General features: G+C 46.8%; 1 protein-coding gene across 1 annotated transcript; it reads right to left on the minus strand.

The window, feature by feature from the left end:
* Nucleotides 1–382: 382 nt before the first annotated feature.
* LOC135910360 (cuticle protein 63-like) lies at nucleotides 383–7,463 on the minus strand. Its single transcript, XM_065442420.1, has 4 exons — nucleotides 7,251–7,463; nucleotides 3,606–3,761; nucleotides 2,103–2,336; nucleotides 383–633 (listed from the first exon to the last, which is right to left on the minus strand). Exons 1-3 carry the CDS (start codon nucleotides 7,446–7,448, stop codon nucleotides 2,106–2,108), a joined length of 585 nt encoding a protein of 194 aa, XP_065298492.1. The 5' UTR covers nucleotides 7,449–7,463; the 3' UTR covers nucleotides 383–633; nucleotides 2,103–2,105.
* Between the last annotated feature and the right edge of the window lie 18,882 nt (nucleotides 7,464–26,345).

Raw genomic sequence — 26,345 nt, forward strand, 5'->3', positions numbered from 1 at the left:
TGACGATTCAAAACTTTTGCACGAGCCTACAGCACGCCCTCATTGAAACTGTTGCTGCACTGCCAGGCCAACAGGGCGAAGAAACAGCTTTTGGTGGTTTAACTCCTCACGCGAGATCCGAATGTTTCGCGTAGTCCTAACGCCATCATTAATTTCATAATCGTCAAGCAGTCGTCCTTTCAGCAACTCGCAGTTCCAGATGTGACCACGTCCATGGGTGCTCCACTACACGAGTGAGAAGGATCCCATCACGCACAGATGCAGTGGTCTCATCAGTGAGCGCGAACTATGTAACCCGTAATATGTTTAAACGTTTATAATTTCTGCGTAGCGATTCGCAAGTTGATATTCGCGGACGCAACCAGTAACTCGCAAGGCAGGCTTTACAAAACGTTTTTCTTTTCTTTTTATTGTGTCTCGTGGTCCGTGGAATGGTGCTTGTCACGTGTAATGCATGTCACATGGGTAGAGTTTTTTGTTAGAGTTTTTGTGTAGATACTCGCTCGGTGTGTTTGTACTCTCGAGTTTCATCGCATCGGCCGACGGCGAACACACGGCGTATCCGTCCTGCGGAACCTTTGCCCGGGTTTCTGTGTTAATGTACACGCGCGCAGCTGCTGGCTTGGGTGAGTTCTGAAAAAGAAAGAAAGCGGAAAAAAGAGAAAAAAAAATGAAATTGTAGCCAGAGCATATTACGAGACGAAGAGAGCCGTATATATAGCCCGGCTGCCCACGTTCCGAAACAGCCTGGCAATGGAACCCTTAGCTATGCTGCCAGAGACACTAACGAGAAGCACTAAATTGGTTTAGTCCTACAATATGTTTTTTCTTAAAATTTCTAGGTTTAATATATTCGCCGTAAGATATTGATTATTAAAAAGGCACAATGAATGCCAATATTCTTTCTTTCTTTTTCCTTTTTCTGTTGCTCTTGGTAAACCAGTGTGGCGACAAGAATTTCAATGTATCTTTTTTTTTTCGTACTTAAGCTCTTGTGTACGAATAAACTATCCTAAGGCAAGCTAAATTTAGACTCCAGCTTTTCCTTTAAATGCAATTCAGCCCATGCTTAGCAATAAAAGAAGTAATCGTAATGGAGCAGACGCTGACAAAATGGTGACGTCACGGGAACTTGGTGCAAGAAATTGAAGGAGTCGTCGCCCACTGTCTTTCGTTTTCACTTCATTTCTGCCTTATTCAGCCTCTTCTGGCAGTAAGAGTGCCTTCGTGGTATTGACGAAGTCTAATTTACAAAAACACTTGGAAACATTTTTTTTTATTTAGTGTCCCTTTTAAGAGAATGGACAGGTACCTGACAATTTATTTTGCGAGAATCAATATCCTTGTCCAGCTTTCAACTCCCCTCCCCCCGTCTCACGAATTCTCGTACGCCTAAGCAAACCTCTTAAAAGGCGTAATAACTTTTTTCGATTGCGATCTTTTGCTCTCAGTATTAGCCATCACACAGATAGATCCAAGTCTTTAGAAAGCTTACACGAACATCCTTGGAGAAATTGCGACTGTGTTCTCCTAGGTTTATAGCAACCTTGCTGGTCAATGTTAAGCTTTACAACTTCGCCAATCTTTATAGTCCTCAGCCAGCTGTGCATAAGGTCTACTCCATTCATACAAAGTTTAACCTTAATACGCTTTCTTGCTCCCCTGTGGCCACCGTCTCCAAAATTGTCCGCAGACTCCTAATCCACGAAGACGAGCTCTTAGCAGCTGATGGTGGCACGAGGCATGACCCAAACCACGTGCAAGTGTCACGTGTTTGTACCACGCGCTAGATGTATGTGCCATGTCTCAAGGACGGACGTCGTAATGCGAGCTCTTACCAGCTAGAAATGTATATAACTAAGGAGGCAATTTGGGCCTGTTGGCGATCCATCTTGACAGGAGACGAACAACGGCCTCGTGCACTAGCTAGGACACGGAAGTAGTGTCTCCTGTCACTAACTTTGCTTTAGTTCAGAACGCGCTATACATTTACTGCTCCTAGCAGCTTACGGTGTAGAAGAAGAAGAAGAATGGCGTAAAAAAATTGATCGGACGGCAGTCATCTCTGCAGAGCGCCTCAGGATCGTGCACTTGGAGTGTACCGTTTAACCGTAGAGCTTTCCGTATCCAAGACCGTGTCCGTAACCACCGTAGCCGAGGGCAAGACCGTGTCCGTAGCCGCCGTGGCCGAGGACGACAGCGTGTCCGTATCCTCCGTAGCCAAGACCGTGGCCGAGGGCGACGCCGTGTCCGTAGCCACCGACGGCAAGACCGTATCCTCCGTGTCCGTAGCCGCCGTAGGCGGCACCGGCCTTGATTCCGCCGCCAAAGCGCACCTGCGAACGATCGTGAAAAGAATTCGCACAGTCTGTAGAATTTCAGGTTCTCTTATGACTTCTTGCAGACTGCTCAGCCTTCTTATACACTTATAAATTCGTCACTTTACAGCCTATGCAAGCCCAGGACAAAAGTTAGCGAGTCTATTTCATTTGTTCATTGGATTATTTGCTGAAAGTCCCCAGGCATTGGTCAAACAAGAACTGTAAGACCATAAGCCTGCAGGAAAAAAACAAGCAAACATGTATAGAAGTTCTATTGACTGCTTTTGTGGACTAGAATCAACTTGGCACGATAACTGAAGGTTGTGGAAAACAGGCTGAAAACGAGTGCATTATCGTGAAGAGCGAGACAAAAGCAACGCACTAGCTTGAATCCCCTTTTATCTTTCGCCCGGCTCACCTGAGGACACCTTAGTGCGCCAAGTGCTCAATATATGCCCACCAGAATGCTCAACTTCCAATTTGATCGTCGAAGCAACTGTGCTGCAGGATGATGCAGTCGTGGTGACCCGCCGTCACTGTTATGGCTCCACATGCGGCCATACAAAGCTTTCGGTAATACGTTCTCATATCGAACCAGTAAAAGCAGACTATCAGTAAGAAATTTGAGTGAAGCAAGCAAAAATACATTTCTCGGGTGACAAGGAATCTACGCGCTATCTTCCAAGGAGCATTGTCGCGAGGGAAACTAAACGCACCAGAAAGTCGATCGCAATCGTAAACAATTCACAAACAAGGACCTGTACTTATGGAACGAAAGTTAGCTCTTCTATACTCGACATGTGCTTTCAAAATCTGGCTATCCTGTGACCCTAACAAGCATAAACTCAGCGATTCATTCGTTCCATTGTACGCACAATAAAGCGATTCCGATTGTTACTTTTGGCGCATACGTGAGCACAAAGTTTATATTGAAGCGCACTGGGCATGGAGGAAACGAAGGTAAGTGACGGTTTATGTACGCGTGAAGGTTTGCTGAGAGCCTTACTCGTGGGCAGCAACCCAAGTGGGCTCGATGAAAATGTAAGGCGTGGTGAGGCCCGGCCTTTCTTCGCCGATACATGTTGTGTATCACAATGTGCTCAAAGCTTCGAACACAATGTGACGATGCGAACGAACGGAATGGAAGGACGAAAGCTTGAGAAGTGTCACAAGTGTATCGCGATTACATGGACCAACGAAAGACGTTGCACGCATCACTTGCTTTCGAAAACGTTTTCGAGAAGCTTCAGTGATTCATAAAAAAGGAAAGGTACGACCACTCACCTGGAGGTTGTAGGCCTGAGGCAGGAATCCGCGTCCGCCGTATCCGTAGCCAACGGATCCGATAGACGGACCATACACGCTAGCGGCGTAGGGCGACGGGGCGGTGAAACCCCCGGCGGCGGCGTAGGACGCGAGGCCCAGAAGAATGGTGGCCAACTGCGGAAGACAGGTGGTTCGCTCAATGACAGTCGACGAGCTCCGACAAAGTGTCAGCTTTTGTCTTGACCAGTGACGGGCAATTGCATGGATTACTGGTACGGGAGCTCTTGACTAATTAAACGAGAGACTCCGCAATTCATTTGAAGCATGCTTACGTTAAAAATGTCTGGCGCGAGAAGAATACATAGCGGACGTGGTTTCACTCGTACTTGAGAGGAAGCCCAAGGACCGTGTTGGTAATACGATGCGAAGTCTCCGTATGTACTGTCTGGTGCATGTTTTTTTGAAGAAGCCCCAACTTTGCCTTTGTCTTACTATATGCATAAAAAAAACATTCACAGCTCATGGATTCCAACTTTCAGATTTGCTTTAGCAGAGGTCAACAACTTTACTTTCATATTACAAAGAGTACGTCATTGCAGATGGTACTAAGGTACTGACTAAAAAGCTGACGCTACAAAAAAAGTATTCATGACCCTGACATAGGCACAGGCTTGAGGTGAAGGGTTCCGCTGTGCCGTGTTGTGTAATCTAGTTTAAGTCTTTACCATCACAAGTGTGATGTTTTAATTTCGCGCCACTAGAAAGTTATGCTTCACGGGAACTTTGCTCAGTTAATCAACTATAACGCATGCATTTTCATGCGCGAAGTGCTTTTCTCATGTAAAATGTCGTTCAAGTTGGAGCATGGTCCTCCAGTTTGAAGATAAGCTTTACACATTACCCCCGGAAGGGTGTTAACATTACATTGATTTCTTATTGCATGTTCCAGCTTCAAGCACAATCTCACTACTTCTCTTTCAAAGGCTGCCGAAAGGGGATATTGATTAACTAAAAATCACTGAGGTTTCTTCTCTAGATTATAACTGATGAAATTCGATCACTTAGAGATTAAACGTTCACTGATCTCGCATCTTCTCATTGTTGCACAACTACTTTATACGGCTAGTTCCAAACAACCGATCATGCGAAATTGAAAAAAAAAACGTAAACCTCTCAGCTGCAGCTTATCTAGCCTTGTTAGACAGATAAATGAACGTGGAACAATATGGGAGCACAGGTCACAGACACAAGGTCGCAGCCGAGTCTCCGGGAAACACCCACAAATCAAAAGTGCTTCTCAGCCTCCGAACGTAAAGCCCACGATCAGGATAAAACCGTCGTCGCGGTAGCTGGGCTTGGTCTACAACTTCGAATGCATTTACAGTTAATCTAATTCTAAGCTTGCTATCTAACCGAGCAAGGATCAGCAGTGTAACCGAGAACCACGATAGAGAGAGATAAACCCAGCGAGCTCCTCCCCGAATCTTTGATCAGTCGGCACGGGAACATTGAGACCGAGAGTCTCGCCATCTGTCTTTCCATTGCAATATGCGAACGCTTAACGCTAATCGAAACCACCCCACTTCGAGCGCTTGGGGTCCTTGAAGCGGGAAGGGGGGAGGGGGGGGAGGAGCTAAGCAAAACACGAGGAAAACGACCTCGTGCATTTAAAGCAGCAACCTTGTAAGAAACCGGCATGCAGATACATCGTCGCGCCGTGAATCTATAAGACGTTGCGGTCCGCCTGCTGTTGTGCTCCGCTTAATTTTATTTTTACGTGTTTTGTTTCCTCGTAGGCCCGCCATAACTGAGGTGCACAACGTTCGAGACCCCCTTCGCAGGTGAACAGAGTCGCCGGGGCGCCAGGCGCATACATTGGTACGCCAAGGTCCGGGACGGCCGGTAACGATTGGAGCACTTTACGGAAAGTATTAAGCCCGGTAGAGAACGCGATATCGGACCGCAAGAGCGTCGAGTGCTTTCCTCAGTAGCCGACTATCGGGGGTGCACTTTCGAAAAAAAAAAAGTAGCGAGTGCGAGAACGCCGAGAATTCCCTTGCAGTTCTACGCGCCCGCACCGTCTCCGTTCGCGTCGGAAATACGAAGTTCGGGCTCGGCCTTCTCCCTCGTGATCAGGAGGAAGATAAGCGCCGCGAAGAAAACGACGCCTCTTTTGGGCGCAGATATTACGAAAACAAACAAAAAATAAACAAGCAAGAGTAACGTGCTTTGCGAAACAAACAAACAGATCTAATCCGCTATTCTCGCAAGCGCGTCGTTCAATGCGGTTTTAGCCGGCGGCACTCGATCGTGCGTAGCTAAAAGCTGTGAAACCGCGCCACGCTCCGGGCCTTGCCAAAAATATTTACCGCGCGACTATAGATAGGATCAGTGTTCGAAAAATCCATCAACTGTGACGTCACCTGTGCGGCAAACAAGGAAGGAACAAGTTTAGTGGAAAGGTGTACCCGGTGGGCGAGAAGTTATATCCTATTTGCGCACCTGATGTAGAATAGTTTAGCGTGCTGGTTACACCACTAGGGCACCGCGGTGTCTGCGCCTCCGTTTTGTCCATCTCTACTTGCCCTAAAATGTTATCCAAGAAGAGGTAGGCTTTGTAAACCTGGCTACTGAACTACTGCTCTCAGGCTTGTTAAGCCTGCAAGCATTATAAAAATGTTGCACCTAATTCGAAGGCATTACCTCGTGACATTACTTCAATATATGTAGTAATTGCAAACTGCTCTCTAGTTATTCGCAGAATCTGAAGTCTGGTACGATATGAAGATTTTTGTATTCAATGATTTAATAATGTAAAGCTCGGGCAGTTGTGCATGGGCATTTACAAAATTTGCATATGCCACAGATGCAGGTTGCTGAAGAAATTGATAAATTCCATGAAGTGCTCACTGTAGGTACACCCTTCCTTACCATCAGACAAAGTCCCCTGCGAATGAACTTACATCCTTCACTAACACGAATCTATGGCGACAATCCAGAGATCCTGGCATGGAAGGCGTACGTGTTCCAAGAGAAGCCGAAAGTCGCTAGCATGATAGATGCATGCAGAAACGTAGTTTTTGAAGAAGCACTCCGGCCTGTAACCTCAAAGGTGCACATTGGCACATCTGTCCCAATTGTTTCTAAGCCTGAGATCTCCAACGGGCGCGTCAGGAAGGCATGGCTACGCCAGCAACACGGAACTATGACGTAACGCTAAAACCCCAACCGAGACCACAGCAGGCTATTAGCGTCCTTGGGTCACGACTCGCAAACCCCTAAGCTTCTTACGGTTGACCTCGCGTGACGTCGAGCGGCTTGCACATGCAGCACGGTCCAGCCGCAAATGCAAATGGGAAACGTCCGCCGCGTCGCAGCACGTGACAGTGTTGAAACGTTCACGACGTTCCCCGTGACGATGACGGCGTCACGTGCGCGGGCTTGTGACCACGCGCGAGAACTTTAGCGCGGTCACACGTGACCACGCCACACGTGACCGACGACCTCCTCGGAGGACGTCCCTGGGAGCCTCGAAATCATCAACTCCTCGTGCGACGTGGAATCCGAGGATCAGAGCCTATACACGCGGATCGGACGCGACCGCGAAGCGCAAGCTTCTCGACGTCGCGCACGTTCAGGCACGTTCAGGCGGGCTATACAGACCAGAGCGTTCATGGCGGCGACGTCGACTTGCGTGTGCTGGCGATAACAAACCGAGAGCGGCGAGTAATTGTTCTCCTGGCCGGCCCTGGTTTTTATACAAGGTGCGGTGTGGGGAAGGTGGGCCACCCCCTCGAGGCTTAGCCGCGAGACCAAGCGGCCTCCTCGTTCACCGGCCAGCCGCATGCGGCGGTCAGACATGCCTCGGGTCCTGTCAGTCGTGCCGGTTCTCCGTTTTTTTGCGGAGCAAGGCCGCCCCCTCTCCGTACGGGCGCCCACCGTCGCTGGGCGCGGTTTGTCCGCGCTGTAGCGATCACCCTTCGCGCGAAGGACCTCTATCGCTCTGCTTGGCCTACAGCCGCGTGAGCCCGTTCTCGTGTCCGATCAGCGAACGTCCGGGTGTTAGACACAGGCGGAGAGAGCGGAGTGGCAGTGTGCGAGATTCCACCGAACGCCGCGCGGCACAGAGGTAGGCAGAGAGGCTACAGCAATGTCGGCCACGGCGCGTTCATCTTTTCGGCCTTAGGAATGTGTCAGGATGATGTCGGGAAAGAGTTGACACTTCGTCCCCCGCAGGAATAAGTCAAAAAGCATATTCCTAGCTATATGTAACTTCAACCCCTGTATTCGTAAGTACATCTTAACTTGAAACCCACGCTTGACTTGATTTCAATGATGCCCGTCGAGAACGCACCAAAGGAAACGCAATGAGCGTCTTGGGCGCGTTTGCATCAGGCGTCATTTATATCAAGTCAAGCGTGGACCTCAAGTTAAGGTGCAATTCTGAATACGGAGCCAACTGTATGAAGAGCGACAAAGTTCGCATGTTGTACTCGAGCTTCTTTTGTAGAGGTATGACTTGTACATTCTTCCCCGTCCAATAGTTAAGGTGCGTCACTTAGAACATGTCTATCTTTGTTCGTGTGCCGTCGTGTTCCACGCTTTATCATAAGTAAATGCTCCGTGAGCTTCTGTGCGGACGTGCACCCTATCCAAGAAGAGGCCAGTGTAAACTCCAGTGCCTGGTCACAATACAGGTCTAAATTTATGCTATAATTAGGTTTATAGCAAGCACGCTGCTAGAAAGGCAGTGGGGCATGCCGTCTTTCTTAAACGTAAAGACAGGGAGTTAATGATTTGTGCGCACACCTACATTCACATCGCTCTTGAGTTTAAAAATACAAGTTTACACGACGAACCTCATCTCGGACTGATTGATCAGGTGACAGCCTAGCCGACAGCATTCTGCGCGCAGTTAGAAGTTGCACGAAAAATTAGAAAGGCAAATTGCAGTCAGGAATAACCCGACTTACTCTCGGGCCAAGGGCCAGGTGTTTAATTTCACTCGCGTGATGTCACAAGTGCGATTCCCATTGCAGGTGAAGACATGAATCCATCTGCGGCAGGCGAGGGGGAGAGAAGCGGGAACGATTCACTCAAGCTCACGTGGTACGCAGCCTGCATATCCACACAGCAATGTGGAGTGTCGTGTGTACGCTGCATTAAGCGCCGTAGTCACGCCTGCTGAAGCCAACCAAGCAGACGACGCTGATGTCTTACTTCTGCTCGAAAGTTCGCGAGTTATTAACTTTTCGCGATGTTACGTCGAACGTCACTGGGGCGTCGTGATGCGAAAATAAAGATGTCTCCAGGGCGTTCAGAAGGCGTTTCGAAACGAAAGTGATAAGGTCTGAATGTTCCGCGCTCGTAGAAGGTGCACCAGACATTCAAGGGGTGTCGTGTAACGGCCCTGTAGACACATTGATGGACTTGACCGAGACATCGAGAAAGGCCAATGAACGGCCGCTGGGCGTGACTCGAGCTAATCGCTTCCCAGACCGGATTGCACGCGATGGAAGCCAACTGGGTGCCTCACGAACGACCGGGAAGTAAGAGGAAGTGGTGTACTAAGAGGGCTAACGGCACGATTGTCCGTTCCAATGAGTTTGAATAAACAGTTTTAAAAAGATATGGAAGAGCGAGAAATTATTCTAGTTACGTTCCAAGCACAAACAAATGAAGCACTGGCGGCATTATACAACCTTATCATTGTAACATGCTATGAATCCAAACAGGACACTGGTTTAAAGGAAGATGAAGGCTTGGTGTGATCAACAGTCTGATCAACAATACTAGTGCGTGTGTGTGTGGGGGGGGGGGGGGGGGGTGGAGGGGGGGTGCGTGCATGCGTGAGTTTGTATGTGTCAAGACGTTCCCTTGTTTCCTCGTCGAGAAACGGCTCCAGCTTGAGACATTCCTTGTTGGACCACTGTTCATAACACGCTTTAAAGGCGAACATTGTCCGATTTCATGAAGGCGACTTTCTTGTTAAATGACCGAATACAGACAGAGATACATAATGTACCACTGCGTGCGCGATCCGACGTATATGACTAACTGCACCAACAGCCTCATCGATCGAGTTCCAACGCGTTCCATCACTGCAAGCAGAGCAACATATCGAAAAGCAGTCGCGTCCTATATGACGCTGCATGACATCATGTGTTTATTAAAATAACTATAAAAAGCTGCCGCCCCAGGAAGTGGATCCATCAGGACACGGGGAGGGGCAAAGGAGGAGGTCAGTTCATATCCTATTGCCCATCTTTACGTCTTGAGACGCCGGCTCTCGAGGGGGAGGAATGAACGCGCCAAGCGTCGAAATGCTGAGGCCTCATAGTAGGCGGGAGGGTGGCTAACTCTTTTCTACGGTGCTCAGCGGAGCACACCCACAGTATTGGTACCATGCGCATTTCGCTTAGGGCCAACCACGAATCTAGCTTTGATGTTTTCTCATTTGCGTTCCGGTATAAACGTAACGTCAATCGAAGCAAGCTTTCTAATATTATATAGGCAAACTTTGCACCTTCGCAAAGATGGACAAAAATGGATTAACAGTAATAAGTCCCGTGCAAGCGCCACTCCTTCCAAAATTCGACAACTTGCTTCGAGTAAACTTACTATCACTGCCACGAAACTTCGCCCGAGTTCTTGAAGGACGAGTAATGCGTATCATAGAAGTCTCCTTGCTGCTTATTTCATCTTGAGTCATAAACCTTTTGTCGCATAACATTCATTGTTGTGGAAAGGCAGGCGAGACACGTGACGTGAGCAAATAAATTCCGTGTATAAAACAAGCCGCTTCTCATACAGACTGCAAAAGCTATAGTTTCGCCGACCCAACAGTGAGGCAAACGCTGGCTTAGGGGCTACAGGGTGGTGCTGTTTCGCAGAATGCCGTCGGTTTGACTCCATGCCACACCCGTTACATTCAAATGAGGTGTAGGTGAATGTACTATGCCCTTAGCAACCCTTGAGTGCACGTTAAATAACTCCCTGTAGTGAAAACTCCATAGCATTCTCATACTTTGTATGTCGTAGCAAGTCAGTTGTTTTGAGAACTCCATAAATAAATAAATCACCAGTAGTCACACGTCTCTGCTGAACAGGACTGAAACCAAGGAGAAGCATAGGGGGAAACATTCGAGCAGAACTTATTTACGATGCCTACCCAAGTATGGGAATAGCAGTGTTTTGAGACTAAAATTATTCCGGTAAAATTTTCAAATATTTGTTTTTTATTTCTTATTTTTGCATTTAGGAGTGCCATGAATGAGGTTTAGGCCCGCATTTTAGGACCGCACTATCCATAAGATCGGCCCACATTTTTAGACTACGTTATCTTCGTGATCGATCCAAAAAAACTGTTGGATAGATAGCCGGAAAGAAAACTGGTCGGACAACGCAAAGAATGCTATTCGCATTAGTAGTTGTTTATTAGTTGTAACCTAAGCCTAATTATGAATGCACATAATATCTGCGAAGAGCTTCATTTTCTTACTAAATAAATAGAATGAAATAAAGTGACAAAAGCACGACTTGCTCCCAATGGGAACCGAACTCACAACCACTGTAGAAGACAAGCGCGATGCTCTACCAAGTGAGCTACGGTGACAGGAATTCCTCGGTGCACGTCCTTGGAAAAAAATGCGATGCTTATTTCCAATTTAGCCGCTCATCAATAATTATTCTACATTTACATGAAAAAGCTGCTTTCGTTGACTTTATTGTATGCTGCATTCAATTTATTATTAAAAATGGAGCCTCTTCGTTTGCCCGCATCATCTTTGAACGCACATGTGCCGTATATACCGAATAATATTGCACATCCAAGCAGCAACTTCTCCTCCATTCGCAGCTTGCCGGATACCTCAAAAAGCCGGAACCCGAAGCTCGTTCCTTATGTAAGCGCGGACACTTTTTTCTCACTCGCTCGCCCAGCCGCTTGGAGCCAATTAGGCCGCCGTGTTCTTTTGTCGACGCCAGCGGGAGATCGCAGCCTTCTATCAATGGCACGGTCGAACCGCGTTCTCCCGCTCGCCTTATCCCCAGTAAAACAAGAAAAGCAATGCGCCCGCAATCAGTGCCACGGAAACAAAGGCCGAACAACAAGCAAATAAGACAACTCGCCGAGCATTTTTAATGCGCAGCGCTTCAATCGAGCTGAGCTTTCAGGAGTGCCAGCAGACGTCGAGCGTCTGGCTAGACCTGACAAGTCGTCGAGCGCACAGCGATGCCCGGGCGAGATACGACGAGCCGGCGGTCTTGAGGTTGTTAGCCCACGTGGTCAGCCGAGGTGGGAGCGAGGTCGGAGAGTGCGTCGATCGAACGACGTGAGAGGAGCGGGGAATCGCTCGGCCGTTGACCATGACAGCGCCGCGCCGTTGACGGTGCCTTAGAGGGACACACGTGTCAGCCAGGGAATGTATCCCTGGAATGCATTCCCTGAATCGGCTACGGGCGTGACGCGTTCGCGTGACACAGCGTCCGGTGCCCGTAACGGGTTGAACAACATTGACTTTCGCATCAATCATGCCGGAGAAGAAATACTGCTGAGTGCTGCGGTCAATCAGTCACCGCGGGGAACCACGGGGTACAAGTGCACGGGCATAATATTCGACATGAATTCATTGAGAAGACACACGTTCATGAAGTACCGTTTTGGCTGTTAAGGTGCTCGTGCTGCGGAAAATCTGATGTGGGCGTCGGACGTCGTTCAGGCGAAAAGGTATTCGAAGCACTCATATCCAGACCTTCCATGTGACGCAAGGGATTTACTGAACTAATTGAATTTCTCAAGCTAAAATACATAGATAAATCGCAAACTATGGCTTACACTCAAGCTAAAGGCATGATAGTTCTCAGACTGTAATTTGACTGCAGGAGAAGACATAATTCTGTTACGCGAAAACTCAAAGAAACCCCTTTTCCAGTGTTTCCACCATACACAAACCAGCCGCGGCGTACGTCATTTGCGCGCGCCGGCACGGGTGTCTCGGGGGCCACGCAGCGACGCGCCCGGTTCATTGCAACACCTCCAGACGGCGCTCGCCTCCGTCGCATTGCGGCCCACGAAAGAGACCGCGTTTCTACGAGAAAGCCCGCCTATATGCATAGCGTTCGCGGCCAGCGTTTCCCGGTAAACATTACGGTTACACGCGCTCCAGTTGCCGGGAAGCGTGAGAAGCAGTCGGGGACCTTTTAATGCTATCGCGTTCCACTCTTAAGTGCGAGGCTTTAGCGTCCTCGAAATATTTGTTGTTCTTCGTGTTTCGATAACGCTGCGTGCAAGTCTCGTAACGTTTCTTCTGCACCACAGTTATACGCTCCATTTCAATGAGGATTGAAACCAATGGCCATTAAAATCCGCCTGACTAATTTCCTAATTTGCGCGAGTTCGATCAAGAGAACCATTGGTATCCGCATATTTCAGAAATCAACGACTTCAGTGGTAATTGAAAGTACGCTCTTGATGACGGGATGAGAAGTAGTCAAGTGTTTTACGCTCACAATTCCATCTTAAATAAATCACGACGCTCGACAGTAAACCTGTGTCGTCAAATCAAGCTGATACTGTGAAGCCACGTTCCACCATGCACAAATTTTATCGTTCGTCGTCGTTTCCTCGCCAGATATAAGAGACCTTTAGCGTGTCCGGTATTCGAGCAAGCGTGGGCGGTTTTCCGGTTTAGCGGGGGCGTCAACGTGAGCGGCCAGATTGGCGGCGCCAGCTGGTGGCACAAAGCTCAACCACACAAACACAGAGCTAAATACTATATTCCGCTTAGCTGCTGGCGTAAATTTTCGACAGTGGCGTAATCGTGTTCACAATTACGCCACTGCCAAAAATTTGCACGAGTGGCGAAGCAGAATATGGTGAGTTACTGCAGTTTTAGCTATGCGTTTGTCTGGTTGAGCTCTACAACACCAGGTGGCTTCACCGCTCCGGCCGCTCACGTTTACGCCCCGACCATCCGGTAATCCGCACAAACCACTCCCGTTTACCGGAATAGCGCACAAGGTAAAAGTCTCTATATTTGTGGCTGTTGAAAAATGGCAGTAATTTTGTTTCGTCCTTGACAGTCGATTAATGAAGTAGTAACTTAGCGTGATAAAAACTACTGAGGCAAGAAAGGTGGCAAAATACAAGCGCTACACTCACAACTGTTTAATGGAAGGATACGCAAGATATCATCTTGTCACGCATGCGCATACCAAGCAAAAAAAAAATACAGGCACATGCACGTCAAAGGCGGCTGCGCAAGTAGTCAAAGTCCGCGTCAAGTAATGAGATAGAAGGCTCACTGATCCACCCATCTCTATTCTTGATAAAGAAGGCCTCAAGTGCAAGCCTATAGAAGAGGCGTTGCCGCTCCCGCCCAGAACGGTGGTCTCAGAAAATCGAGCGTCACACCAACACGCGGTAATATGAGCCACCATATGTGGCGCCCTTATCCTCCTTTTTCTTTAGTTTTCGTGCATGTTCCCTTACACGGTCCTTCATGCAACGCTCGGTTTGTCCAATGTACAGCTGCCCACAAGGGTGCAAGCAAATTGCATATACAAGCCCTCTGGAGCACTTGACAAAGGGCTTCTCATGCCTCGTGCGCGGGCTTTCGGGGGCTTTCTTTATATTCTGGAAATAAAGTAAGCGTGCGAGGTTCACCTTGTGGGAAACACCTCATTTTCACGCCTCTTACGATTGTTTACGACCGCCCGACATCATGACAGTGAGGACAGCGCTACAATAGTTCTACAATTACTTTAATTGAATAATTTGATGTCAAGGACGAGAAAAGTGCGGACGGTTTCTCAAGAAAACGCTAAAACTGCGTGCACTTGGTCTTATTCAGGCATATTGATCCGCGTTTTCTTTTTCTTTTTTTTTTAGCTCCGTGTGGGATAGTTGGGAAACCTTGTGCCTTGTATAGACAACGGCGCAGTCAATGTTCATTCTGTAATCCAGCGTGTTGCTTTTTCACGGATCTCACGTCTGCATTGGATACATATATACAGGGTTTCCTATCAGCGATTATGTACTACATATAGTAGATGTAGATGTAGATCCGTGTAATATACTGGCACGCACCCACCCTGGGGGATCCGCCAAGAATCGGGTAGCTCAAAGTGCAAACTAAGAGGGTGAACTTTTAGTACGGGCAACTTAGAACCGCAAGATATAGATAGGATCCCTTTAATGCGCGCGATAACAGAGAACACCACATTTTCACTTTCTTTTCTGCTAACGTTTCTGCCGTGGCTGCCTAGGGGGGGGGGGGGGGGGGAGGCGTGGAGGGTATTTGGTAGGGTGGAGTATGGTATACTCGGACCAATCGTAAAGTTGACCATTGTTGACTCAGACAGAAAACTTCCATTATGGGTTGAACGTTGACCCATACTACTCACGCTTGTCATCGCTCATGGGTAACGCCAGTACTCGTCATTATTGCTGCATTCGTATTTACTGCGATGATCAAAATGAAAAAGGCGAATATGGAAACTTGAATCGGGCTACTGTAGCTGCCGCTGTGTCTGGCTCACCGATTTTTCAAGTGTGCGTAAAAAAGAGGAAAGGAGAGGCTTTGCAGTTTTTGGCGTGGTGTTATCGTTCTTGCATATATTCACCTCCCGTCTTCGCCGTGCCGACTTCAAGACGCTGTTCGGAGTTAATGAAGGCCGCGGATCGTTTGAAATAGACAATACCGTGTGTACAAGGTTGGCTTCTTACTTACTCATTTTCATAGTTCCTTGCGCCCCACATCTGCATTGTTCTTGTTTTCCAACATCGACATGTGGCGGTGTGCTCGGTAGCTGGGGAATTCAAGCGTATTCATGGATTCTGCCCTTGCCTTTAAATGTACACCGCAGGTCGCCCAAGGGAAACTGATTTCCATCTGTTTATTGTCGGCGCGATGCTTTAACACCAGAGCTCGGGAAGCGGCGGCTATAACGGATGTCGAGAAAATGAAAAAGGTTCATTACCTGTAGTAAAGACCTGGCTTGTTCTAGAATAATTTCCATACCGTTCAGTTCTTATCAGAAGGGCATCATCTGTCCCTGTAAACGCTTTTCCGAATTCTCAGTGCCTCGTGCTTTCTCATCTTTACGAGAAATCCTACGTTTCCTTGTGCTGCCTGGTAACCTCGCGTGTTTTCCGTGAAATTAACGCAGTGATGTACGCTACGCCATACTTTCGCATAACCTCCGTTAAGGACTGCCGGAAAGCATGAAGAAGTTTGTACTTCGTAATTATTGTTCGAAATGTATTAACAGGTATTTCCTATAGGCCCTGGTAAATCAGTGTCTATGGCATTTATACTGCTGAGAACGAGGTCAAGGGTGCGACTCTCGGCCCCGGCGGCCACATTACGATGGGGACGCAATGCAAGAAACGCTGGCGCGTACGTAGATGTCGGTGGACATTAAAGAGACCCGGAAGGCTAAAAATTAATCCGGGGGCACCTTCCTTCGGTACCCCTAATAAGCTCCATAGTTTGAATACGTAGTTCGAACTTATACGCGTTTTGGAAGGACAAGTCTTACCCGCTACTGCGTGCCGAAATTCAGGGAAACTGAACTCTTGCACACACGGCGGACCACCGTGCTCCTTAGGAGTATCAATGTTTACATTAAAGTCAAGGGTTTTGCGTGCCACAAACAAGGATATCATTACAAGGTATGCGGCGTAGCTGGGGGCCCAGGATTAATTTTTGACCGCCTGGGTTTATGTAACGTGCGCTTCTAAAGCTAAATACACATGCGTTCTTGCGTTTCGCCCCTTCAATATACAGTCACTGCGGCCCGGATTAAATCAGCGACCTAGTGTTATATGCCATGTGCAAAAAGAAGAAAAGAAAAGAAAAGTTGTTTACGTCCGCTTGAAAGGACGCAGCGAGTCGAGAAAGTGAAATGTAATCACAGCATCAAAATATGCGCAGGAAAATACAACGCAGGAACGATACCTTGCGGAAACCGATGTGACGTATTACGTCATATTAAAAAAATAAAATCTGTAGATTTAGGCCCAGCTGAATAAACTGCTGGTTCTCAATGAAGTTCACTCTCTCTCTGGAGATTCAGGTGCCAAATCCACGATCTCATTTCACTATGAGGCGCGCAATAGTGTGGGAACTCCGGGTTAATTTAGACCCTTTAGAGTTCTTCAACGTGGCCCTTCGATGCACGAGACACGGGCGTCGAAATGCGACCGCCGTGGTCACAGATTACGTCATGCGGCTTTCAATGTCGTTTCATGTGTCCTTAGGCTATCGTGTCCACATCATTAACCTGTCACATGCACGCGTAGCCTAGCGGTAACCCGTACAACTTGTCTCAAAGAAATATTCAAGCAGTTTTCAGAAACTATGCACTTGAGCTACGCAGATACACAGAATACATTTTCGTAAAAACAATTATACGTGACAGTAGGCACCATGAATTATTTGATAATTTCGAATAGGCTCTTTACAGTCATTGAAATGTTAGTAATTAGTTATTGAATTGTAAATGTTGTTCAAGCAGGAATGAAACAAGCCGATGCTCAAGAAATAACCATTGAAATGAAGGCCGCACATAAGACGCGCTTCGAGATATGCATCCATGAAACGTGTTCAATATGCGTCCCCCAAATTTGACCCTAATGTTCCACGTGACTTTTTACCATCATGTCTACCCTATGCAGTATGAATCATCCCTAAGTGCAATTTCGAGGAGCTGTATTTTCAAAGTCGCGCTAGGTTTCACATTGCTACTAAACTGATGCGCCTTGAGCGATCGCCGCTCTCCATTCGATATTATAACATTCGTGCCAAACAAGCGACTACAAGACAATCGGTGCATTTTAGTAGTTATAAATTGATAGTTTTCAGCACTATTTTAATTCTTGCTTTTAGTATTCATGCGTTACGGAAAGAAATGTACTTTGTCTTCACTGGACTATTTTTAAGAGTCACTTACCGTTCACTGAAGTCCGCGCAACTTCACCTTAAATATATCTGTAAATCTGTCCAATACATCGTTATACCCTGCAGCAAAAATCCCCTTGCAAGACTTTCTTAGGGAAATAAAACATATCAGCCACACTCTTAAGCAAATGTACATCCTTTAGGGTGTATATTTGGCACACAATAGTAATCGTCATCTGTCTTGCTTGCGTTTCCTTCCTTGAAAACGCTGTGCTCGCTACTTTCCTGTCAAGAATGCTCCGTCATGCTGATAACGGGCATGCCGTTCGTGACTTGGAAGTACCGGGCTTGCCCCGTTAAAGACAGTAAATGCGGGCAAGACAGATGACGATTATGTTGTGTGGCAAAAGGTTGTAATTTTGCTTAAGAGCGTATTACTGTATTTCACCAAAGCATAGTAGACATGCTTTATATTTTCGTTAATTTTCTTCTTTTTACAAATCTTGCCAGATGATCTGGTCTGCAATATTGCTTTGTTTCGGGGTTTTTCTTTTTTTTTCTACGTACTGCGAGGTTTAAGAGGAAACATTAAATAATAATATATGGGGTTTTACGTGCCAAAACCACTTTCTGATTATGAGGCACGCCGTAGTGGGGGACTCCGGAAATTTTGACCACCTGGGGTTCTTTAACGTGCACCTAAATCTAAGTACACGGGTGTTTTCGCATTTCGCCCCCATCGAAATGCGGCCGCCGTGGCCGGGATTCGATCCGGCGACCTCGTGCTCAGCAGCCCAACACCATAGCCACTGAGCAACCACGGCGGGTAGAGGAAACATTAGCTCGGGCCCAACTCTGATGCGACCTATTCAAACACACGTAAAACGTAGAAACGCTTTTCTGAGATAACCCCGGTATCAATATTAATCGAATTTACTACATTAGAGAGAGAAAGTTAAATTATAGTGACTGCTGGAAGCGGAATTTCAATTTAGGGCGTGAATTTTGTTAAAATAATTTTCAAATAATTGAAAGCTTCAGAAAAAAAATAGAAGCACGAAGTTTACAAATTAATAGCTCTGAATCAAGAACAGTTATCGCGGTTCTGTAAAGGGCATCCATTAGATCGTTCAAAGAAGACAAATTCGATTTGTAAATTTATAGCTTACGTGAATTCGTTACGTTGTGTAAGAAGATTCTCCGAAAGTTATATTTTCATAATACTAAATTCTTTTAAGATTCATGTATAACGTGTCAGTTTTGTGCGCTTTAGATGTACTATTAGATGCAATTCACACAACTGTCATATCATTTTTCATTGTTGGGTTGGAGTGTTGTGAACTTGACAATTTAGTTTCTAGAAAATTTCAGATTTTCGCCAATTCTTAATCAAAATTGACCACCGAAATCTAAAAGTCGTAACCAATAGTCACTGTTTTGTTTTTCTTTTAAATGCAACAAACACCGTTAAATGAGGTGCAGTGGCTGCCGAGAAAAGCGAATTCTCCTTTTATATGTATTTGGATAGGAGCATACGAGGTAAAGCTTCCTCTTAAGTCTGGTTAGGTAATCAAGAAGCCGCAGTTTGACGTTTCGCAAAATATCGTGGCCAATTTCTAATGACGATACCGCACGTTATTAGGCGATGTTACCGCTCCCAAGTGTGGCCACCGGTTTTCCGCCGAGAGACGCTTAGAAGCCAGAACGACGTTTCGGCCAAGGGAACTGCTCTCCGTGTAAGTTCGCTTCAGTGTCGTCGAACGCAGCCCAAAACAAGACCAAGGCGAACGTAGCGTGTAGGACCGAGCGTTGGCGCCGTGCGCTCTCAGCCTACGTGACGAGGCAAGTATTTCCTGCTTCACCTTTTTTGTCTGCATTTGCTTTTGTTTTTACCGCGCTCCTTTTTTTTGTTTTTCTCGTCGTATACGGCTTCCGGCATTCCTTTTTCTTACGAGCTCGAGATTAGGGCGGGTCGAATCGGGGTCATTGAATTTCGCGTCAAAAACGATAGGCATCGCCACGAGAGGAAATCAGAAAAAAAGGCGGGAACGCACGTGTAGAGCATAAGTGGCGGAGCGATTCGCGAAGGAGGAACAGAAGCAAGCACGCGAGAAGCAACAAACAAATCTGGAGCGGTAGGTGCTGCCACGTAGCGGCGGCCGCGGTTAACGTAGAACTGGTTTCGATGCGGAGCAGTGAAACTCCTGGCCGCCAGATGTCGCTACCACACCTGATTTTAGTTTCTTTGTGATTCCCGCGGACGGCTCTTTTAAACTGAGCAGCTACAGCCGATATTTAGTCTTTCGCACGGCTCCCGCAGTTCAACTTCATTAACGTGACGCTTGAGCTTAATGTTTAGCTTGATACGGATGTTTCCTTGAATCTCAGTGACACTTCTCGCAGAGGTCAAGTACGCTCATTCTTAAGGTTTGGCGAGGCTGTAATGAACTACACACACGTGTGTATTCCATGAAAACTACAGTCGTTAGCAGAAAGCCGAAACCATAGAGCAGGCCCAGAAATTTCCAGCTTTGAAATGATGAAATGATAATGCCTAATTCCCGAAACATCTCGGTGTTTCAGCACCGAATATGTCATCCGCAAGCTCTTGATATGTTTTGTTTACATATGTTTAAGTCTTCCATTTCAGACAATCAAGCATTCAGCTTAATTACATAGTGCTGACTCGTGTGCCTCTTTTGTATATCTTGTCACTGCAAAAAATAGCGACCTCTCACTGCAAGTTGACTTTTGTAGCCACATCATACATGTGATCCTTATGCAAATATGCCAGGAAGATAATCGCCGTCAGAATCATAATTTTCCCTGAATGAATCCGTGGATAAGCAGAACTGGAGGAGGAGGCGGCAGTTACTTGTAAGCTGATCATTACGTACGTTCAAGAAAAAAAAAAACATATGCGAAGATGTTGTGACTTTGTGAGTCAAATTTTTATCCTGTTCATTATACACTTTGTTTGAACTGCACAATATTGCAAGTTCTTAAAGATATGATCTTGCTCTTTTAGAACTCGGCATGTGATACGCGTTTGATCTTGATCATGTGGCTCCACCTTAATTGTGTTTTATGTAACGTCTCTCTCTCTCTCTCTTTCTCTCTCTCTCTCTCTCTCATCTCTGCATACTTTAGTGCGCTCTCCACAGACTCCTTGCTATGCGCTGTAATCTTACCACGCCTGGCCTTTTCGTTATAGCACGCTTATTTCATGTGTTCATTTTTCTTATTCGGTCAGGATGTTATTGCCACTGTACTCTATTCCATCACGTCGTTGCCGTTGAGGCTAGTCGAATGTTCGAAAATTGTAGCCCGCAAGTTTTTAACACCAACGAAACAAAACAGAGGCTTGAGTGGCGGGCAGCAAGAAGTAGTGTGTAGTAACGTATCGAAAGCAGGAACGTTTGTTACGGCAACTAGATAAGACGGTCTGCTCAGGTAAAACTCTTGCTTGGGCTAGTTGGTTCATGCTTGAAGTACTAAAGGCAAGGTGCAGAAGACCAGGACTCAAGAAGAAGAACACAAACGACAGGTCCACTCACGGAGAGAGTTTGAGAGTCACGTTGGCGGGGTGCCACTATACCGCTTGACCAAAACATCTCAGATTTGTTGATGTGCTCGTCGGAAAACGTCTGCTTGATGTTTACGGCTCCCAACCTCTCATCGCATTCGATCGCGTCCTTTGTGCGCCCTCAGTGCCACCCTCAATGTTAATTCTTTGTCGTGGGATTCGGAGCATCGAGTGATTTATTATTTGACTTTACCGTTTCAAAGGTACTCAGTGGCGATAAGATACGTCGTATTTTCGACTCTCTGGACCTCATTAACTCACGTGGCGCACTAAAAAAAATTGTAGACTGGCGTTTCTAGTTATTTTCTTTTTTATTATTATTCTTTTTTGCATCTTGGTCCGACAATCCACAAGGATATGGCCACTTACCACGGGAAGGGAACCCCTGACCTTGAAGTACCGCGGCGGGTGCAGAGTAAGCGACGTGGGCTTGCTTTCTCTTCGTTATCTTTCATTTTTTTTTGCTTCTTGGTGTTTATAAAAACGAACAACTTAATTCTTCCAAACTTGAAAGATCTATCGACCATCTATCCATGGCGGCCGACGTTGGGTCACTGCAACAAAGGGCAATACTTCTTCATTCGCAAGAGATACATCATCCCAACTTCAATTTTCTGTCGTTAAGTTCACGTGTTAAAAAGGATATAAAGCAGAGATGCACAACATGCAAAATAGCAACTGTTTTGCACACTGCATTAGCACTTCGTAACAGTGGTAAAAAAAATGTGTTGCTGGTGGTGTAACGCGGAATAACGTTCATAAGTGCTCCAGTAGGGTTGAAGTTATTTATGGAGGTTTTTTTTTTCAAGTGAGTTCGTTGAAATAAGCTTTGGCGAATAAATTAACGTGGCGGACAGGATCTACCACACACGTATAATGAGCAGGTACACGAAAAAGGAAGTATATTAGCATAGGTACCCGTTGGACAGGATTTACAACGTATCTGTAATGAGCAGGCATGCAAGGAAAGCTAGCACTGTGCACCTCATGCGGGGCCGTTGAGCGGTCTGCGACGCAATTCATGTCGCCAGTGCGGTGGATTTGCGCAACCATGCAACGGGAACTGTGACGGTTAAAAACGTTATCAGCGCAGGCACTGTTTCTTGTCTATGGAGAAGGAAAAAGAAAACCAAAAAAGAACGACGACGGCAAGAAATAGACGTCTCCAACTAGGGGACACCACCCCTCGGTCTCGGCATTTTGCAGCCTTGACCCAGTTTACACGTGACCGAAAAAACAAAAACGGATTAAGAGTTGCGTGGTCGTGCAGGCGTGGTCAGCACTGCTTAAAGCGTGCAGGAATGAGTTAGGGAAAGCGCTCGCCGGAAATGTCGGGGGCGCGATCCGTTATCGAGCTGCTTGCGGGCCTGAGCGTTGAGTGTCGGAGGAAGTGGACAGCCCTGAATTCTTGCACGCGCTGATGGATCGTCTGTCTGGATTTTTTTTTCTTCTCGATCTAGCTTGGACTGAGCGAGATGATAGCTTTACGAGATTGAAACAAGACGCCATTGGGACATAGGCGACGAAGACGAACAGATTCTTACTTTTTTTTTAGTTTCTCTACAGCCCAAGGCAAATTGTGTCAAGCAAGCATATACGATTGTTTTTTTGAGCGCGTCGCTCTGCAAGAATGTAAAACGTTGTTGACTGCTCAGTGACCTTATCAGTGTCTGCAATTCAACCATTACATTGACATCTTGGATGCGAGAGACGTTGCAGTCTGTGCAATGACCTGGATTACCTTTGAGGACGTGTAATTATGTTGCATCTACCATATAGTCTCAGCAAAGCAACTGTTTGAACTGTTTCTACTGCGCAATGAACTTGATCATACGAACATTCTCTCAATCCTTTCTTTATAATTATCTCTCTTTCTAGAGCATGTAGCATAAGAAACAGTTACACGGTTGATTGAGAATGACTGATGGGGCAGCCCCGTTGCTACACCCCGCCGACGTTTGTGTCATCGATCAAAACATAATCGCAATGCTTCGCGTCTAAGTGCTATTGTGTGGCCGGGCGGCGACTTCATACTGTGTCGATGGCCGTTAGGGGGCTCAGGAACTCCACGATATAACAGCTGGACAAACCTAACGTCCACCGTAGTTGCGTTGCTGTCGCAATATGTAGTCGTCAACAGCAACGTTCACTTCAGCACCAAGGCCCAAAGCTGCTATGCTAGGCCTATAACAAACCACTGGTGCTACAATGAATCAAAGACGAGCAGATGGTATTGTTGATATCCCTGCCATTTGAACATTTTTTGTATGTATTGTGCAGCGCTGCAAAAAGCCTTTTGCGATTTTTTGGCTTTTCAGACGTTCATGCCGAGACGTTCTTGCCGCACTCAAACTATTGCCACTTTTTTTTAAATGCTGCCACAACTGAAGGGGTAGTCAAAGCACTACAAACATCGCTTCACGTGACCTCATTCAGTGTATAGTCGCAACTATGTTTCCACGGGCGTCCCTACACACGCTGGAAGCTTCGCGTCTCATTTTCTATGGCTGTGCAATTTGGTAGCTTCCCTGTAAGCACCACTGCACGAAACTCCGTGCTCTTGACGACGCCCTGTGTGAAACGACAACAGCACCTTTGTAATTGCTTTCCGATATAGCGAGGAGAATAGAGACGCTCGTTTCCAACTCCCTTTGTGCGTAAAAAGCGGTGAAGGCGCCGTGACTCGAGTCACCGACTGTTTCATTCATAGTGCACCCCGTGACACACAATGGGCATGCACGGGCGAACGCCATAATTGCGAGACCGGGCCATTGATAATATATTACGCTCCGCATTCACGGCGTGTCCTGCGCTGTCGTTCGCAGAAAACAACGACCACAGGCACTCTCGAAAGCGAGCACAAGCAATCCCGGTAAAAAAGAAAAAAAGTGTACGCAAAGAAAATAGCCAGCCCGAACAGGGCTTAGCCCAAGGCACCTATAGACTGCTTTGGCAACATCGCGATGGCTAGGGAAACCGTTATCTTTCCGACAACGGGCGCCCGACACTATAGCTCTCCTTTTTGCATTCCTTTCCTTTTTTTTTCTTCTCTTCTTTTCTTCCGCGTAATTGCACCAGACGCTAACGGAGGCAAGAAAATGGATGTCCAAAGTGGAACGGAGCAGCAGGACTCACTTCGGCAAGACAGCTTCGGGCTGTCGTTCAAGTTCAGGTTCACGCTCTGATACAGCCCTCGGGGGTATCGGCTGTTACACGCCTTTTGTGCTGTCATGGGTAAGGCCACGATGTCGGCACTTTGTTATGCGGCAAAGCTGCAGTGTGAGGCTCGGTTAGCCGGTGTATACGTACCCGTTTTTATTGTAGCTGGTCCCACGGCAACTTCCTTGTTCGCTTGATCATTCCAGATAGAAAATCACATGCGAAATAAAAGAAAGGGGAGTGCCAGGCGTTCACGGGTATACCCTTGTTTATAGCTTCTGTAAGCTCCAGAGCGTAATTATATGTCGTTGCGTTAGTCCAAGTATGGAGGCGTACGTGTAGTCAGGCTCAAGGCTTCTCTTAGCTGCTCCGGCACAAGGAAAAGATGAAATTTGTGATTAGCTGTGTTAGACAGAAGCTCGCATGTGCCCTCCACGTGTCACACGTGATTGCTCCAGGCGCCATATAGGCTCAAATGCTGGTTAATCCCTGTTCGTTGACCATGGGTTTCGTTTCTTGGTTTCGTTTCCTCAATTAATGAATATTTCCGGCCCTGGCGGCATGGACAAGAGTAGCGGAAACTAGGCTTAGACTACGGATGTGGAGATCAGCAAGAAATCTGCAAAGTGCTGGAAGTTGTCCTCGACTGACACAGTGTGACTAGGAAAAACTGTCGGTCTCTGAAAACAGCTTCTTCGAAACGACACACCGAGCTCCTCAAAACAACAAAATCTGTGTGCAAGTTGTACATGATATCTGACATTTCATACGTCTTTCACGAGGTTGCGCACGGCGCTTAGAGATATTCAAAAAAAATTTTCTCCTAGACAACAGAGGCGTTAAAAACGTGTTCCCGTAATGACGAGGAGGATGATGCCATACATATCGAAATCGACAACTGCGCTTGAATACTGAGACAATGAAACCACCGACAGCTAACGCAGTTCTGAGTCTACATAGTGGGTGTGCGATCAACCAGGAGCGGTGTCCCCCAGACACCTCTTCTTCCATCTGATTACACACGCCTTTTTCGCTATGAACATCACGCCGTAAGAACATAACATAACATATATATATATATATATATCTGATGCGTGTGTATACATATCCTATTGGACGTTAAACATTCCGGCAGAAACCAATCTCAGGATGATTGCCGCCGTTAATGCGATTGGTATTGAAACAACGTAGTGGCATAACGTACGAACACCGCCTAAACGCGTATTGCATGAGGCGTCTACTGCAGCCGGGTTCCTTTCTCGCGCCTTGCACGGGACACACTGCGCCATCTAGTGAAGCCACAGCGAATTCCGCGCTCGGCGCGTCCATCTATATTCAGACAACGTTCAGACAACATTGTCTGAACGTATAATATGCCGGTTCGATACCGGCCGGCACTAGAGAAATTTTGAAGTCTTTTTTTTTTGCTAGTGAAGAGTGGCGCATACCCAGGGGCTCATAACCAGTGGGTGAAGTTGGAGTCAGATAGGTTCATCGAGAAGCAGAGCATACCCAGTGGCGCATACCGAGTGACCCAAGTTAGGTTTAGAACCCGGTTCCATGAATAAAGCAGCCAGACGCTCTACCCATTATACCATCGACTGCCCAGTGACCGAAGTTTGCGCGAGTGAGGTTTGATACGGACTGACAAATAAATACGCAGAAAAGCATGCCGCAAACTTGGAGAAGTTCCCGAAGAATGCTCATCGCAATTAAACAGTTGGTTGTGAACTGTGTGGAAAGAGGACGACATGGTTTAATTACGAAATTTCTTATCTCATTTGTCACGTTCAGTGTAACACGGGTCTCAACAAATCACCGGAACTAAGCCGCATTGTGCTTGGCCAGCTGCTGCTTGAGAAGGAAAACCACAAGGAGGGCAGGATGCTTAGGGGTCTGCTTCCTCGGTGTAGTAATTCAAGATCTGTTGCAAGATCTGCTTCAAAGGTACCAAAACGCAAAATGCGGATGCGGTGTCCCCAGTAGAGAAATTCCAACAACCCACACGGACAACGAATTGAGCTGCTACTTCTAAGAGCAAACGAACTGCAAACAATCGTGTGCCGTTAGCGAGAACGCCGAGGTTAATTATTAGATAAGAAAACCGTG

This window comes from Dermacentor albipictus, chromosome 8 (genome assembly GCF_038994185.2).
Source record: "Dermacentor albipictus isolate Rhodes 1998 colony chromosome 8, USDA_Dalb.pri_finalv2, whole genome shotgun sequence".
Lineage (NCBI taxonomy): Eukaryota > Metazoa > Arthropoda > Arachnida > Ixodida > Ixodidae > Dermacentor > Dermacentor albipictus.

Coding starts and splice junctions, on each gene's coding strand:
- LOC135910360 (XM_065442420.1), bottom strand. CDS start 7,448: ATGTCTGACCGCCGCATGCGGCTGGCCGGTGAACGAGGAGGCCGCTTG. Junction 3,762..7,250: donor TCGCCGCCATGAACGCTCTG/GTCTGTATAGCC, acceptor TGTCTTCCGCAG/TTGGCCACCATTCTTCTGGG. Junction 2,337..3,605: donor CTCAGGCCTACAACCTCCAG/GTGAGTGGTCGT, acceptor GATCGTTCGCAG/GTGCGCTTTGGCGGCGGAAT.